This window comes from Macaca nemestrina, chromosome 20 (assembly GCF_043159975.1).
Source record: "Macaca nemestrina isolate mMacNem1 chromosome 20, mMacNem.hap1, whole genome shotgun sequence".
Taxonomy (NCBI): domain Eukaryota; kingdom Metazoa; phylum Chordata; class Mammalia; order Primates; family Cercopithecidae; genus Macaca; species Macaca nemestrina.
In genome coordinates this window covers 67250648-67266808 of record NC_092144.1, presented here as the reverse complement: position 1 = coordinate 67266808, position 16161 = coordinate 67250648, and the positions used below count along the sequence as shown (strand labels likewise).

General features: G+C 45.5%; 1 protein-coding gene across 1 annotated transcript; it reads left to right on the top strand.

Moving 5' to 3' along the window:
• The first annotated feature begins 9600 nt into the window (after positions 1-9600).
• LOC105488108 (zinc finger imprinted 3) lies at positions 9601-15463 on the top strand. The gene is made up of 4 exons (XM_071087709.1): positions 9601-9615; positions 11717-11843; positions 13143-13241; positions 14024-15463. The coding sequence occupies exons 1-4, from the start codon at positions 9601-9603 to the stop codon at positions 15256-15258; spliced, it is 1476 nt and encodes a 491-aa protein (XP_070943810.1). The 3' UTR covers positions 15259-15463.
• The last annotated feature ends 698 nt before the right edge of the window (positions 15464-16161 follow it).

Here is a 16161-nt window from a genome sequence, read left to right as displayed (position 1 = left end):
CATTTACACTACACTGTAGTCTAATAAAGTGTGAAATGGCTTATGTCTAGGAAACAAGGTACATACCTTAATTTTAAAATATCCCATGCCAGCTGGGTGCCGTGGCTCATGCCTGTACTCCCAGCACTTTGGGAGGCTGAGGCAGGTGGATTGCTTGAGCTCAACCTGGACAACATGGCAAAACCCCGTCTCTAAAATAAAACAAAAACAAAAAAGCTTGATGCCCTTATTTGTAGCTCAATTATTTTTTAAAAAGAAAATATATAAAAATACTTTATTGCTAAAAATACTAATTATCTTAGCTTTCAGGGAGTCATAATCTTTTTGCTGGTGAAGAGTTGCCTCGATGTGGTTGGCTGCCGGCTGATAAGGGTGGTGGCTGCTAAATATTGAAGTGGTTGTAACCATTTCTTTTTTTTTTTTTTTTTTTTTTGAGACGGAGTCTCGCTCTGTCACCCAGGCTGGAGTGCAGTGGCCAGATCTCAGCTCACTGCAAGCTCCGCCTCCCGGGTTCACGCTATTCTCCTGCCTCAGCCTCCCGAGTAGCTGGGACTACAGGCGCCTGCCACCTCGCCCGGCTAAGTTTTTGTATTTTTAGTAGAGACGGGGTTTCACTGTGTTAGCCAGGATGGTCTTGATCTCCTGACCTCATGATCCGCCCGTCTCGGCCTCCCAAAGTGCTGGGATTACAGGCTTGAGCCACCGCGCCCGGCCGGTTGTAACCATTTCTTAAAACAACAATGAAATTTGCCACAGTAACTGACCCTTCCTTCCACGAAAGATTTCTCTGTAGCATGCGATGTTGTTTGATAGCATTTTACCCACCGTAGAACTTCTTTCAAAAGTGGAGCCAATCCTCTCAAACCCTGCCACTGCTTTTTTAACTTCGTGCATCAATATTGTCTTCGGACAATTCAGGCCCCTGAATTGTCTTAGGAATTTTCTTTGCTAAGCATTTGTGAAGACACTGGGATGAAGGTTGGGTTAAACTTTTGAATTTGAAGTAGGCCAGGCATGGTGACTCAGGCATGTAATCCCAGAGTTTGGAGAGGCCCTGGCAGGAGTATTGCTTGAGGCTAAGAGTTCAAGACCAGCCTGGGCAACATGGCCAGACTCCATCTCGACAAACAAATTTTTCAAAAAAATTTGCCAGGTGAGGTGGCACATGCCTGTGGTCCCAGCTACTTGGGAGCTGAGATGGGAGGATTGCTTGAATCCAGGAGGTCGAGGCTGCAGTGAGCCGTGATTGCACCACTGCACTCCAGCCTGGGTGACAAAGAGAAACCTTGTCTCAAAAAAAAAAAAAAAAAAAAAAAGACTTTGAAGGAAAGTGACTTACGGGGAAAGAATGTGAAGAAAACATTGGCGGCCAATGCTGTGGTTCACACCTGTAATCCCAGCACTTTGGGAGGCCGAGGCGCTTGGATCATCTGAGGTCAGGAGTTTTAGACCAGCCTGGCCAACATGGTGAAACCCCGTCTCTACTAAAAATACAAAAGATTAGCCGGGCGTGTTGGCGCATGTCATTAATCCCAGCTACTTGGGAGGCTGAGGCAGGAGAATTGCTTGAATTCTCTGGGAGACAGAGCTTGCAATGAGCCAAGATCACGCCATTGCACTACAGCCTGGGTGACAGAGCGAGATTCTGTCAAAAAAAAAAAAGAAAAAAGAAAAAAACGTGGGTAGTTTGGCTAGAGCATAATAGATTTTCTGGTTTTTAAAAGTTTGAATTGCAATGAAGAAGCTGTAATGTACCGCTTTTGCAATTTTCAGTAGCAAATACGCACATAGAGAAAAAATAAAATTGACACATTTGAGTACCGTTAAAAAAACACTTTATTTGCTTATCCATAGAAGCAATTCCTCATCTGTTCAAGTGTTTTTGTTTTTGTTTTTGTTTTTTTTTAATTTTAATATTTTCACAGAAGCTGGTCTTTCTTTTTCTTTTTTTTTTTTTTGAGACAGAGTCTCACACTGTTGCCCAGGCTGGAGCGCAGTGGCACGATCTCGGCTCATTGCAAGCTCCACCTCCCGGGTTCACACCATTCTCCTGCCTCAGCCTCCCGGGTAGCTGGGACTACAGGCACCCGCCACCTCGCCTGGCTAATTTTTATATTTTTAGTAGAGAGGGGGTTTCACCGTGTTAGGCAGGATGGTCTCCATCTCCTGACCTTGTGATCCGCCTGCCTCAACGAAGTCTTTAATTTAAAAAAGACTGACCTCGTGATTCTCCTCCCTAGGCCTCCCAAAGTGCTGGGATTACCTGGCCGATACATTTTCAAAGAGCAATGATATTTTGTGTTTGTGCGGTCTTTCGCTTTTTTCTTATTTTTCTATTGTTGTGTTTAGGTTTGATGAGCAGTAACATATTTTTATTATTTATTTATTTACTTATTGTGTTTGGAGGCTGAACATCTGGGATCTGAAGAGTAGTAATGCTTTGAAGGGAATCTTTTTTTTTTTTTTTTTTTGGTCTGAGAAGTAGTTCTCAACAGTGGACTTCAAATATTCAAAATCATACTGTAAACAAATGTGCTATCACCCAGGCTTTGTTGTTCCATTTACAGAGCACAGATAGAGTAGATTTAACATAATTCTTTTCTTTGTTTGTTTTTTTGAGACACAGTCTCACTCTGTCACCCGGGCTGGAATGCAGTGGTGTGATCTTGATCTTGGCTCACTGCAGCCTCCATCTTGGCTCACTGCAGCCTCCACCTCCCAGGGTCAAGTGATTCTCTTGCCTCAGTCTCCTGAGTATCTGGGCCTACAGGCATGGGCCACCATGCTCAGCTAATGTTTTTGGTATTTTTAGTAGAGATGGGGTTTCACCATGTTGGCCAGGCTGACCTGGAACTCCTGACCTCAAGTGATCTGCCAGCCTTGGCCTCCCAAATTGCTGGGATTAGAGGCGTGAGCCACCACACTCGGCCAGCGCAATTCTTAGAGGCTTTAAAATCTTTTAAATGGTAAGTGAGCATTGGGTTAAACTCAGTCACCAGCTGCATTAATTTCATGTAAAAGAATCATCCTGTCCTTGGAAGCTTTGAGGCCAGGCATTGACTTCTCTCTACCTATAAAAATCCTAGATGGAATCTCCTTCTAATAGAAGTCTTTTTCATCTACATTGAAAATCTGCTTTGAGCCAACTGCAGTGGCTCATGCCTGTAATACCAGCATTTTGGGAGGCTGAGATGGGAGGATTACTTGGGGCCAGGAGTTTGAGACCAGCCTGGCAACATAGTGAGACCTTGTCTCTAAAAAAAATTTTAAAAAAGGCCAGCACAGTGGCTCAGAAAAAAAAAAAAAGATGTAAATCACTCCACCCCTTTCAGTTCACCCTCAGGCTTGCTCTGTCCCTCAGGCTGGAATGCAGAGGTAAGATCCTTGCTCACTGCATCCTTGACCTCTTGGGCTCAATTGATCCTCCCACCTCAGCCTCCCAAGTATCTGGGACTACAGAAGTCCACCACGGTCGCTGGGATTCAGGTGTGAAGCACCAGGCTGGCTGGGTCATTTTATTTTTCTTTTTTCTTTTCGTTTTTTTCTTTTTTTGAGACGGAGTCTCCCTCTGTCACCCAGGCTGGAGTGCAGTGGCACGATCTCGGCTCACTGCAACCTCCACATTTTGGGTTCAAGCGATTCTCTGGCCTCAGCCTCTTGAGTAGCTGAGTAGCTGGGACTATGGGTGTGCACCACCACGCCTGGCTAAATTTTGTATTTTTAGTAGAGACAGGATTTCACCCTGTTGGCCAGGCTAGTCTCGAACTCCTGACTCCAGGTGATCTGCCTGCCTCAGCCTCCCAAAGTGCTGGGACTACAGGCTTGAGCCACCGCACACTGCCAAGGGTCATTTGCTAATACGATCTTTGGATACCTCTTCTCCTGGGAGGAGGTCTAGTCTGGTGCATCCTGTCCCATGAAGTCTGGTTTAATCTCTCAGAATTCAGCTGGACACTCAATTTTGGAACATCTCCATGTCTGCAGGCAAGGGCAGGTAGCCTGTGTTTAAATTCAACACCCAGACTAGGGTGGGGCTGGATTGGCATGTTGATCTCATTTTGAGAGCATTAGTACCACTGAAGAGATTTTGCCGGTTGGAGATTGGAGCCTGAATAGTTTCTGCCGGGTGGAGAGCGCTTTAAGACATTATTCCACCTCCGTTGGCCCTATTTCTTTTTTCTTTTCCTTTCTTTTTTGTTTGAAACGGAGTCTTGCTCTGTTGCCTGGGCTGGAGTGCAGTGGCATGATCTTGGTTCACTGTAGCCTCCGTCTCCCAGGTTCAAGCGATTCTCCTGCCTCAGCCTCCCAAGTAGCTGGGATTACTGGCACGTGCCAACATGACCAGCTAATTTTTGTATTTTTAGTAGAGACAGGGTTTCCCAATGTTGGCCAGGCTGGTCTTGAACTCCTGTCCTCCCAAAGTGCTGGGATTACAGGCATGAGCCACCGTGCCCAGGCAATTTTTTGTTGTTTTAATGTATTTTCATCCTCTGACCTTTGGATAATGTTTTCCATGCTTTCTATTTCAAAGTTAAGATAAAAAATTTTCACTTGTAGGAACTTAAAAAAATTTCCATTGGAAACAGATTGGGCAGATTGGAAAATTAAGCTTTCACAATCACAATTTTTGTGAGAGTTCATTCGGTCTTGGAGAAGTCGAGGAAAGAATTGGGAATTGAAATTTCGGCGTGGCGTGATAGGACCAGGTGGGGCTTTTGATAGGAAGTGAGTGTTTTGGGTTGTTTCTTGACTGGATTATGATGCGGAATACAGTGGGTAGGGGGCCAATTAAGTTTTAGTCATTCGTCTAGCTTTTCAGTATACATGTGTTGATCCTCCACGGGGGCCTGCTGTGCACTGCTCTGACAAGGCGTTCCACCGGGGCAACTGCCTACCGGGAGCTCTCTCAGGATCCGCATCGCTCAAGCTGGCCAGAGTCCCCAGAAGGGATGCTCTACTGGGCAGGCACTTAAGAGCTCTTACGACGCGAGTCTGCCAACGCTCCCAGCCGAATAAAAAACCTCTTCCTTCTTTAAGCCGGTGTCTGAGGAGTTTTATCTACGGCTGGTCCTGCTACACATGCCTTTTCATTTTCAGTCCCTTTCAGAAGAAAAGACCACAGGCATCAGAAATCAATCAACTTGCTAATTTATGCCAGATTCCAGTGGAGGTAAGCTGATTTTGTTTCTCCCTGAAAAAGCCAAATGTCTGGGTTTTGTTTCTTTCTTTTTCTTTTTTTTTTTTTTTTTGCATTTTTACTTAGTTTCATTTTTCTACCTCTCCTATTTGCTGGAATAAGCCAAATGTTTTACATTGGTACGTTAGATTTCTTTTTTTTTTTTTTTTTGAGATGGAGTCTCGCTCTGTCCCCCCGGCTGGAGTGCAGTGGCGTGATCTCGGCTCACTGCAACCTCCACCTCCCAGGTCCAAGCGATTCTCCTGCCTCAGCCTCCCAAGTAGCTGGGATTACAGGCGCCCACCACCACGCCCAGCTAATTTTGTGTATTTTTAGTAGAGTTGGGGTTTCACCATGTTGGCCAGGCTGGTCTCGAACTCCTGACCTCAGGTGATCCACCCACCTCGGCCTCCCAAAGCGCTGGGATTATAGGCGTGAGCCACTGTGCCCGGCCTAGATTTTTTTTTTAATTGTCATATTCAGAAGTGATGCTCCCAGGACACCCAAAATTATTTTCGTGGTCCTCCAACCCTCAGCATTATTGGTGGCCCACAGCTACTTCTGAAAAGTTTTTTTATTGACAAATAATAATTGTGTTTATTTATGGGGTACAATGTGATGTTTTGATGCATGTTTACATTGGGGGATGATTAAATCAAGCTAATTAGTCTTTTTTTGTGGTGAAACCATTTACAATTTACAATTTACTCTTTTTAAAAAGTATATATATTTTTTGTTGTATATATATGTGTAAAAGTATATATATTTTTGAAAGTATATATATATTTTTGTTCCTCAAACTTTAATAAACATTAAAGTTGTGCCCAGCAAGTTTACTCTTTTTTAAAACATATTTACTTATTTAAAACTTTATTCCTGGCTGGGTGTGGTGGGTCATGCATGTAATCCCAGGATGTGGGGAGGCTGAGGGAGGGGGATTGCTTGAGCCCAGGAGTTTGAGACCAGCTTGGGCGACATAGCAAGATCCCTTCTCTACAAAAAATAAAAAGTTAGCTGATGTGGTAGCATGCGCCCATAGTCTTAGCTATTCAGGAGGCCAAGGTAGGAGGATTGCTTCAGCTGGGGATTTTTAAACTGCTGTGAGCCGGGATCATACCACTGCACTCCAGCCTGGGTGACAGAATGAGACCCTGCCTCAGTAAAATAAAATAAAAAATAAAAATTTTATTATTTGGCCAGGCGCGGTGGCTCAAGCCTGTAATCCCAGCACTTTGGGAGGCCGAGATGGGCGGATCACGAGGTCAGGAGATCGAGACTATCCTGGCTAATACGGTGAAACCCCGTCTCTACTAAAAAATACAAAAAAACTAGCCGGAGGAGGTGGTGCACGCCTGTAGTCCCAGCTACTCGGGAGGCTGAGGCAGGAGAATGGCGTGAACCCGGGAAGTGGAGCTTGTAGTGAGCTGAGATCCGGCCACTGCACTCCAGCCTGGGCGACAGAGCGAGACTCCGTCTCAAAAAAACAAAACAAAACAAAACAAAAAAAACTTTATTATTTAAACAGAGACAGGGGTTTCACTATGAGGCTGGTCTCAAACTCCTGGGCTTGGCCGGGTGCGGTGGTTCACGCCTATAATCCCAGCACTTTGGGAGGCTGAGGTGGGTGGATCACTTGAGATCAGGAGTCTAAGACAAGCCTGAACAACATGGTGAAACCCTGTCTCTACTAAAAATGCAAAAATTAGTTGGGCATGGTGGTGCGTGCCTGTAATCCCAGCTACACGGGAGGCTGAGTCAGGGGAACCCCTTGAACCCGGGTGGCAGAGGTTGCAGTGAGCCGAGACTATGCCACTGCTCTCCAGCCTGGGTGACGGAGCAAGACTTAATCTAAAAAAAAAAAAAAAAAAAAAGTAACTCCTGGGCTCAAGTGATCCTCCCACGTTGGCCTTCCAAAGTGCTGGGATTATAGGTGTGAGCTACCACGCCTGGCCCAAATCTACTCTTTTAGCAAACAATTACCAATGATCCAGCTATCCCACTTATGGCAAAGCTGAAGGGCTGTCTGCATCCCGTGTTCACTGCGGCGTTATTCATCATGACCACAGCTGCTTCAGGATTCATGGCTTCTGCTCTCAGCCTTCCTCACTGTGCTCTAGCTGATCTGATGCTTGCTACATCGTCTTTGCACAAGCTTGTTTTGTTTTGTTTTGTTTTAGCTTGAATCTTGCTCTGTTGCCCAGGCTGCAGTGCAGTGGCACGATCTTGGCTCACTGCAACCTCCGCCTCCTGGGTTCAAGTGATTCTCTTGCCTCAGCCTCCTGAGTAGCTGGGATTACATGCTGGCACCACCAGGCCCGGCTCATTTTTGTATTTTTAGTAGAGATGGGGTTTCATCATGTTGGCTAGGCTGGTCTTGAACTTCTGACCTCAGTTGATCTGCCCGCCTTGGCCTCCCAAATTGCTGGGATTACAGGCGTGAGCCACCACACCCGGTGACAATTTTTTAAAATTTTAAATTAAATTTTTTTTTTTTGTAGACATGGGGTCTCACTATGTTGCCCAGGCTGATCTCAAACTCCTAGGCTCAACCAATCCTCCCATCCAGCTGGGATTACAGGTTCGAACCACTGTGCCCAGCCCTGTTTTTTTTTTTTCCCAATAGTTTTTGGGGTATAGGTTGTTTTTAGTGACATGGATGAGTTTTTTTTGTAGTGAATTCTGAGATTTTCACGCACCCATTACCTGAGCAGTGTACTGTGTACTCAGTATGATATATTTTAATAATATAACTTATTAATGTTGGAAATTCTAAGCAATTTCATTGATAAATAGTCCTGCCTCCTCACCACCTTGCCCTCCAAAAACTTTTGTACGTATAAATTTTAAATAACTGCCTGTATTCAGAGGCAGTTGATTAAATATTCAAATAACTGCTCCTACCTACTATCGTTATTTTTGCTTGTGTATGAAAAATCCCCAGACACTGAAAAGGGAGAGAACGGACATTTCAAGGTGTTAAACGTGCTGCGTGTCAGTGAAATCTATGTCAGTGTTAAGTTTTCAGTGTTTCTATTTGCCTCACTTTTAGGAGTGATCAGAAAAGATTAAGATCTTTTTTTGCTGTTGTTTATCTGTTTTTCCATTGATTTCTCATAGTGTCTGCTTTATCATTTTGCCATTATCTGGAGGCAAAGCCATGTATGACTGGTAGATTTTCCTTAAGGATTTCACCTTTTGTCATTATGTTGTACTTAAAAAACACAAAACTCATGCATTTTTTCTTCCTACACTTGATCTTAGCCAAAAGACAGAGAAGTGACTGAAGTCTGTTTTTTCCGATAATCATATTGTGACTTCTACTTTTTTCTGTGCATTTTTACAGTGTTAGCTGATAATTTTAATATTAACTCAATTTATATTATTTTGTGTGGTTCTATTATATACCACAATACAGTTGTGCTTTACTTTTGCATACTACTGGAGAATACTTTTTTTTTTTTTTTTGAGTTGGAGTCTTGCTTTGTTGCCCAGGCTGAAGTGCAGTGACGCAATCTCAGCTCACGGCAACCTCTGCCTTCCGGGTTCAAGTGGTTCTCCTGCCTCAGCCTCCCGAGTAGCAGGGATCACAGGCGTGTGCCACCACACACAGCTAATTTTTGTATTTTTAGCAGAGACGGGGTTTCTCCATATTGGCCAGGCTGATCTCGAACTTCTGACCTCAGGTGATCCACCTGCCTCGGCCTCCCAAAGTGCTGGGATGACAGGCGTGAGCCACCACGCCTGCCTATGGAGACATTTTTGATTGTCACAACTGGGTGTTTGCCTGTTTACTACTGGCATTTAGTGGGTGTAGGTCAGGATTACTGCTCGACATCCTGCAGTGAACAGGACAGCACCTCACAACAGAATAATCTGGTTCAATATTCCAATAGCCCAGAAGTCGAGAAGCCCTTGCTTATATCAATTGATAATATCTTCCCTTTGATTCCTAAAGTTATAAATTTGTCTTTTAAAAAAAATCCTCCCTCCCTCCCTCCCTCCCTCCCTCCCTCCCTCCCTCCCTCCCTCCCTTCCTTCCTTCCTTCCTTCCTTCCTTCCTTCCTTCCTTCCTTCCTTCCTTCCTTCTCTCCCTCCCTCCCTTCCTTCCTTCCTTTCTCTCTCTCTCTCTCTTTTTTTTTTTGAGGTCTCGATAGGTAGCCCAGGCTTGTCTTGAATTCCTGGCCTCAAGCAATCCTCTCAGTGTCCCAAAGTGCTGGAGTTTCAGATATGAGTTGATGTGCCCAATATTTGTTTCTATTTTTTAAAAAATAAATTAATAAGTGAAGATGTAGTTAGCCTGGGTGTGGAGCATTCTACATTGGGTGATCCCCAAGTTCCAAAGCAATTCTGCTGTTTCATGGTTCTTTTCTATTTTCCCTCAGATCTGCCTTCCGAAGACTTTACTGACTGGTAAAGAACAGGAAATGAACAATTCCCAGGTGAGTTTTTCAAACAAATCTAAATGCTCATAATGAACAAACATATGATCCATGGTCCTGTTGCTCAGAATTAACCTCCGTGAACCTTTTGGCATATTTTCCTCCTTCCTTCCATACCTTTATTAAAAGATAACACACACTCTACTTCCTCCTTTCCTATCAAAGCTAAAACATTTCAAGTAAAGCTCAAGGCCGGGCACGGTTGCTCGCACCTATAATCCAGCATTTTGGGAGGCCGAGGCAGGTGGATCGCTTGAGTTCAGGAGTTTGAAACCAGCCTGGGCAACATGGTGAGATCCCATCTCTACAAAAACTTAGCTGGGTGTGGTGGCATACACCTATAGGCTCAGCTGCGCTGGAGGCCAAGGTGGGAAAATCCCTTGAACCTGGGAGGTCGAGGCTGCAGTGGGCCATGATCGTGCCACTGCACTCGAGCCTAGGTGACAGAGTGAGACCCTGTCTCAAAAAAAAAAAAAAAAAAAAAAATCTTGGTTAGAGAAACACCAGGGGTTTGGTCTAGGTCTTGCTACTGGCTGCACAGAAAGGTATTGACTGAGACAATAGGTATTGCCAAGGAAGAAGCTTTAATCAGCTGCCCTAGCTGAAGAAATGGGAGCTCAGGCTCAAATCCATCTCCCAGACTCACTAAAACTAGGGGTTTATACAGCACGGAAGAAATGTAACAATGTGGCCAGGCGCGGTGGCTCACACCTGTAATCCCAGCACTTTGGGAAGCTGAGGCAGGCAGATCACAAGGTCAGGAGATTGAGACCATCCTGGTTAACACAGTGAAACCCCATCTCTACTAGCCACCACATCTGGCTAGTTTTTGTATTTTTAGTAGAGATGGGGTTTCACCATGTTGGTCAGGCTGGTCTTGAACTCTTGACCTCAGGTGATCTGCCTGACTTGGCCTCCCAAAATGCTGGGATTACAGGCGTGAGCCACTGTGCCCAGCCTATATTTAAAAAATAATTTCTAATAGAGGCAGGATGTTTTAAGAAAAATAGAAAAAAAATAAAAATAAAATTTTCTTTTTTTCTTTTTTTTTTTGAGACAGAGTTTTGCTTTTGTCGCCCAGGCTGGAGTGCAGTGGCGTGATCTTGGCTCACTGCAACCTCCCTCTCCTGTGTCAAGCGATTCTTCTGCCTCAGTCTCCTGAGTAGCTGGGATTACAGGTGCACCCCACCACGCCTGGCTATTTTTTTTGTATTTTTAGTAGAGACGGGGTTTCTTTTTTTTTTTTTTTTTTTTTGAGACAGAGTCTCGCTCTGTCACCCGGGCTGGAGTGCAGTGGCCGGATCTCAGCTCACTGCAAGCTCCGCCTCCCAGGTTTACGCCATTCTCCTGCCTCAGCCTCCCGAATAGCTGGGACTACAGGCGCCCACCACCTCGCCCGGCTAGCTTTTTGTATTTTTTAGTAGAGACGGGGTTTCACCGTGTTAGCCAGGAAGGTCTCGATCTCCTGACCTCGTGATCCGCCCGTCTCGGCCTCCCAAAGTGCTGGGATTACAGGCTTGAGCCACCGCGCCCGGCCCGAGACGGGGTTTCTTCATGTTGGCCAGGCTAGTTCAAACTCCTGACCTCAGGTGATCACTCTTCTCAGCCTCCCAAAGTGTAAGGATTACAGGTGTGAGCCACCACACCTGGCCAAAATAAAATTTTCTTTGAGATTGGGGTTTCACTATGTTGCCCAGATAGCCTCAAACTCCTGGTCTCAAGCAATCCTCCTGCCTTGGCCTTCCAAAATGTTGGGGTGACAGGTGTGATCATATGACACCATACTCGGCCTCTGGCTTACTCTAAGTAAAAGATGACAACGTGGATTAACGAATGGTGGAGAAGATGGAAACTAATGGCTGGGTTTGAGATTCAGGAAGTAAAATTGGTGGGACTAGAGGGTAGGGAAAGATGGCAGTGTCCTGAGTAGGTCTAAGGTTTATGGCTCATTGGCAAGATCCTCTGGGCACAATTTATTTTTGTCCAGAGTAGAGAGAATTATGGACATGCTTAAAGCTTGGTTCAGCAGAAATAAGTTTCTGTATCCCCCGCTGCAGGATTCAATGGCATTTTTATACCGATTGGGAATCTGTTGTTACAGGGAAGAGTGACCTTTGAAGATGTCACTGTGAACTTCACCAAGGGGGAGTGGCAGCGGCTGAATCCCGAACAGAGAAACTTGTACAGGGATGTGATGCTGGAGAATTACAGCAACCTTGTCTTTGTAGGTAAGGACGGCTTCCCGGGCAGGGGGACTCAAAACCTAAAGTGCGAAACACACAGACACCCCATGGCGGGCCGAATAGGGTTGGCACAGAGGTGCTCCTCACTTTGCATATATTTTTGTCGAGCCGGGACTAGGGTGAGGTAAGTGAAATGTACCAAGTGCTGCATTTAAGGAGCCCCCATCCTCAGGGTCGTGCAAGTGCCCGGAGAATGAGTGAGGGTCTCTGTAAGTTTTGTGGGCTGGATGCCCCACCCATCACCCTACCCTGGTCTTGATTTTTGGAAAAGCTTTATCCTCCAAGAAGAAAAATCATTTCCTTCCTTCCTTCTCCCACTCCCTCCTTTCTTTCTTTCCTTCCTTCCTTCCTTCCTTCCTTCCTTCCTTCCTTCCTTCCTTCCTTCCTTCCTTCCTTCCTTTTTCCCTCCCTCCCTCCATCCCTCTCTTCCTTCCTCTCTCTTTCTTTCTCTCCTTTCTCCCAATGCAGTCTGGCTCTGTCACCGAGGCTGGAGTGCAGTGGTGCAATCATAGGTCACTAGTATTTTTTTCTTTATTTTATTTTTGGAGACAAGAGTCTCACCCTGTCACCCAGGATGGAGTGCAGTGGTGTGATCTCTGCTCACTGCAACCTTTGCCTCCCAGGTTCAAGTGATTTTCCTGCCTTAGCCTCCCAAGTAGCTGGGATTACAGGCGCACACCACCATGCCTGGCTAATTTTTGTATTTTTTGCACAGATGGGGTTTCTCCATGTTGGTCAGGCTAGTCTCGAACTCCTGACCTCAGATGATCTTCCCGCCTCAGCCTCCCGAAGTTCTGGGATTACAGGCACGAGCCACTGTGCCTGGCGTCACTGCAACATTGACTTGGGGACCTGGGCTCAAGCCATCCTCTCACCCCAGCCTCCTGAATAGCTGAGACCACAGACGTGCACTACCACATGTGGCTTTGGTTTTGTAGAGACTGGGTCTTGCTATCTTCATGTAACACGTAACATGTTGGTCTCAAATTCGTGCGCTCAAGCAATTCTCCTGTCTCTGCCTCCCAAAGTGCTGGGATTACAGGCATGAACCACCATGCCCAGCCCAGAAAAAGCATTCTTTGTTTAGTTTGACTGCTCGTGTGCATTCCCTCAAACTGTCCATCCACACAACTCCCCCCAACCAATGGCACCTACCTGCACACTGACATACAAATGCTCACACTCACAAATATTCACACATGTATATGCAAGCACTCGTATACACTCACACACTTGCACAAACAACTCACACATCCACAAACACCAAGGTATCTTCCATCACAGGACGAGAGGAAACCACCAAACCCGACGTGATCTTGAGGTTGGAGCAAGGAAAGGAGCCATGGTTGGTGGAAGAGGAAGTGCTGGGAAGTGGCCGTCCAGGTAGGTGACCAGAGCACTGTGTGTCAGTGTTGCATGGAAGCCAATTCAGTGTTTCTAAATGATGAAGTCATTTGGCAGCAAGCAGGGCCGGCTGTGACTTCCTAGGAGTGCTGGAAGAAATCTCCAGATATTTTTCTCCACTCAGAAATGTTCTTTACATTCTTCTCTGAGTTTTCCTTTGCAGACAAACTTTCTTTTTTTCTTTTCTTGAGACCGAGTCTCACTCTGTCGCCCAGGCTGGAGTGCAGTGGCGCGATCTGGGCTCACTGCAACCTCCGCCTCCCGGGTTCAAACGATTCTCCTGCCTCAGCCTCCTGAGTAGCTGGGATTACAGGCGTGTGCCACCATGCTTGGCTAATCTTTTGTATTTTTAGTAGAGACGGGGTTTCGCCATGTTGGTCAGGCTGGTCTCGAACTCTTGACCTCAGGCGATCCACTCACCTTGGCCTCCCAAAGTGCTGGGATTACAGGTGTGAGCCACCACGCCTGGCCTGGCAAACTCTCTTTCTTAATCTCCCTCTCCAAGGTATCCCTGGGCTCTCACCTGCTCCCCGTGCACTAGGTCTACGTTGCTCAGTCCTTTAAAGATAGACATGTGATAGCTTCGTGTAACATTAGTTCACCTAGAACTCTAACAGAGCTGACATTAACTTTGGTTTCTCATAGACATTAGGTTTGAAGCCAGAATGATCACCACAATAGATTGTTTATGGCATTTTATTCCAAGCATGTGAGTGGAACGTTCTACACGGGACATTTTTTTTTTTTGTATTCCATTTTAGAAAAAAACGGGGACGTTGGAGGACAGATTTGGAAGCCCCAGGACGTGAAAGAGAGTCTCGCAAGAGAAGTCCCATCAATCAATAAGGAAATGCTGACTACGCAGAAAGCCATAGAACCTACCGGATCTAAGAAAATACTTCGACTGGGCATAGATAATGTTTCTTCCAGACTCAGATTCCTCGAATGTGACCCGTTTGAAAGGCATTTGAACCACAATTTACATTTGAAAAGCTATGTACACAATGATTCTCACAACGATAATGGATACAGAAAATTAGTTGGTGAGAATCCATCCAAATTTGTAGGAAACCAGCTTAAATGTGATGCCTGCAGAAAGTTATTCGGTTCAGAGTCGCGCCTTCAGAGTCATCTGAGGCAGCATGCCGGTCAGAAATCCTTTGAATGTTGTTGCTGTGGAAGGGCGTTCGGGAAGAAGTGGAAGCTTGATAAACATCAGAAAACGCATGCAGAGGCGAGGCCCTATAAATGTGAGAAATGTGGAAACGCCTACAAGCAGAAGTCAAATCTCCTTCAACATCAGAAAGTGCATACTAAAGAGAAACCCTATCAATGTAAGACATGTGGAAAAGCCTTTTCTTGGAAATCATCCTGCATTAATCATGAGAAAATTCATAATGCCGAGAAATCCTATCAGTGTCATGAATGTGAGAAATCCTTCAGGCAGAATTCAACCCTCCTTCAACATAAAAAAGTTCACACTGGACAAAAACCCTTTCAATGTCCGGACTGTGGAAAGGCTTTCATTTACAAGTCAGATCTTGTGAAACACCAGAGAACACACACGGGAGAGAAACCCTATAAATGTAGCGTATGTGAGAAGGCCTTTTCCCAGAAATCCAATGTCATCGATCATGAGAAAATTCACACTGGGAAGAGAGCTTACGAGTGTGATCTATGTGGAAATACCTTCATCCAGAAGAAAAACCTCATTCAACATAAAAAAATCCATACTGGGGAAAAGCCCTATGAGTGTAATAGATGTGGAAAAGCCTTCCTTCAGAAGTCAAACCTTCACACCCATCAGAAAACTCACAGCGGAGAGAGGACCTACAGATGTAGCGAATGTGGAAAAACCTTCAACCGGAAATTAAACCTTAGTTTGCATAAAAAAACCCATACTGGACAAAAACCTTATGAATGTTCCGAATGTGGTAAAGCCTTCGCTGACAAGTCATACCTTGTTAGGCACCAGAAAAGAATTCACTCCAGATAGGAAACCCGTGCACTTAAGAACACATGGGAAAATATGGTCGCCTGGAATTGTCACCCCAGAATTCATGTTGAAATGGCCTGTGATTTGGAGGCTGTGTTTGAAGGTAGCGAGGCTTTATTATGCACAGTGTCCTTTGAACACCGATTTGGCATACTCACTCAGCAAATATTTATGAAGTATAAATATTTCCTCAATGCTTTCTGTGTGCCAGGGACTCTCAAACACTGAAGATGTAGCAATAAACCAAATGTGCTAAAAGGCCCTTATGGAGTTTTTTTTCCAGTGAATAGTGACCAGTGGTATCCATATCTTTAAAAACGTTTAGAAGACTGTACTTTTGGCCAGGCCTGGTGGCTCAAATGCCTGTAATCCCAGTACTTTGGGAGGCCGAGGTGGGCGAATCACCTGAGGTCAGGAGTTCAACACCAGCATGACCAACATGGTGAAACCCTGTTTCTACTAAAAATACAAAAATAGCCAGGCATGGTTGTGGGCACCTGTAATCCCAGCTACTCGGGAGGCTGAGATAGGAGAATCGCTTGAACCTGGGAGGTGGAGGTTGCAGTGAGCCGAGATTGCACCCTTGCACTCCCGCCTGGGCCACCGTGTCTGGCCTACACTTCTTTTTTCTTTTTCTTTTTTTTTTTTTTTTGAGACGGAGTCTCGCTCTGTCGCCCAGGCTGGAGTGCAGTGGCCGGATCTCAGCTCACTGCAAGCTCCGCCTCCCGGGTTTACGCCATTCTCCTGCCTCAGCCTCCCCAGTAGCTGGGACTACAGGCGCCCGCCACCTCGCCCAGCTAGTTTTTTGTATTTTTTAGTAGAGACGGGGTTTCACCATGTTAGCCAGGATGGTCTCGATCTCCCGACCTCGTGATCCGCCCATCTCGGCCTCCCAAAGTGCTG

Bases quoted from the DNA above. Each gene is read 5' to 3' on its own strand.
- LOC105488108 (XM_071087709.1), top strand. The intron at 11,844-13,142 runs GTAAGGACGGCT...CTTCCATCACAG, and splicing joins CAGCAACCTTGTCTTTGTAG to GACGAGAGGAAACCACCAAA. The intron at 13,242-14,023 runs GTAGGTGACCAG...ATTCCATTTTAG, and splicing joins GCTGGGAAGTGGCCGTCCAG to AAAAAAACGGGGACGTTGGA.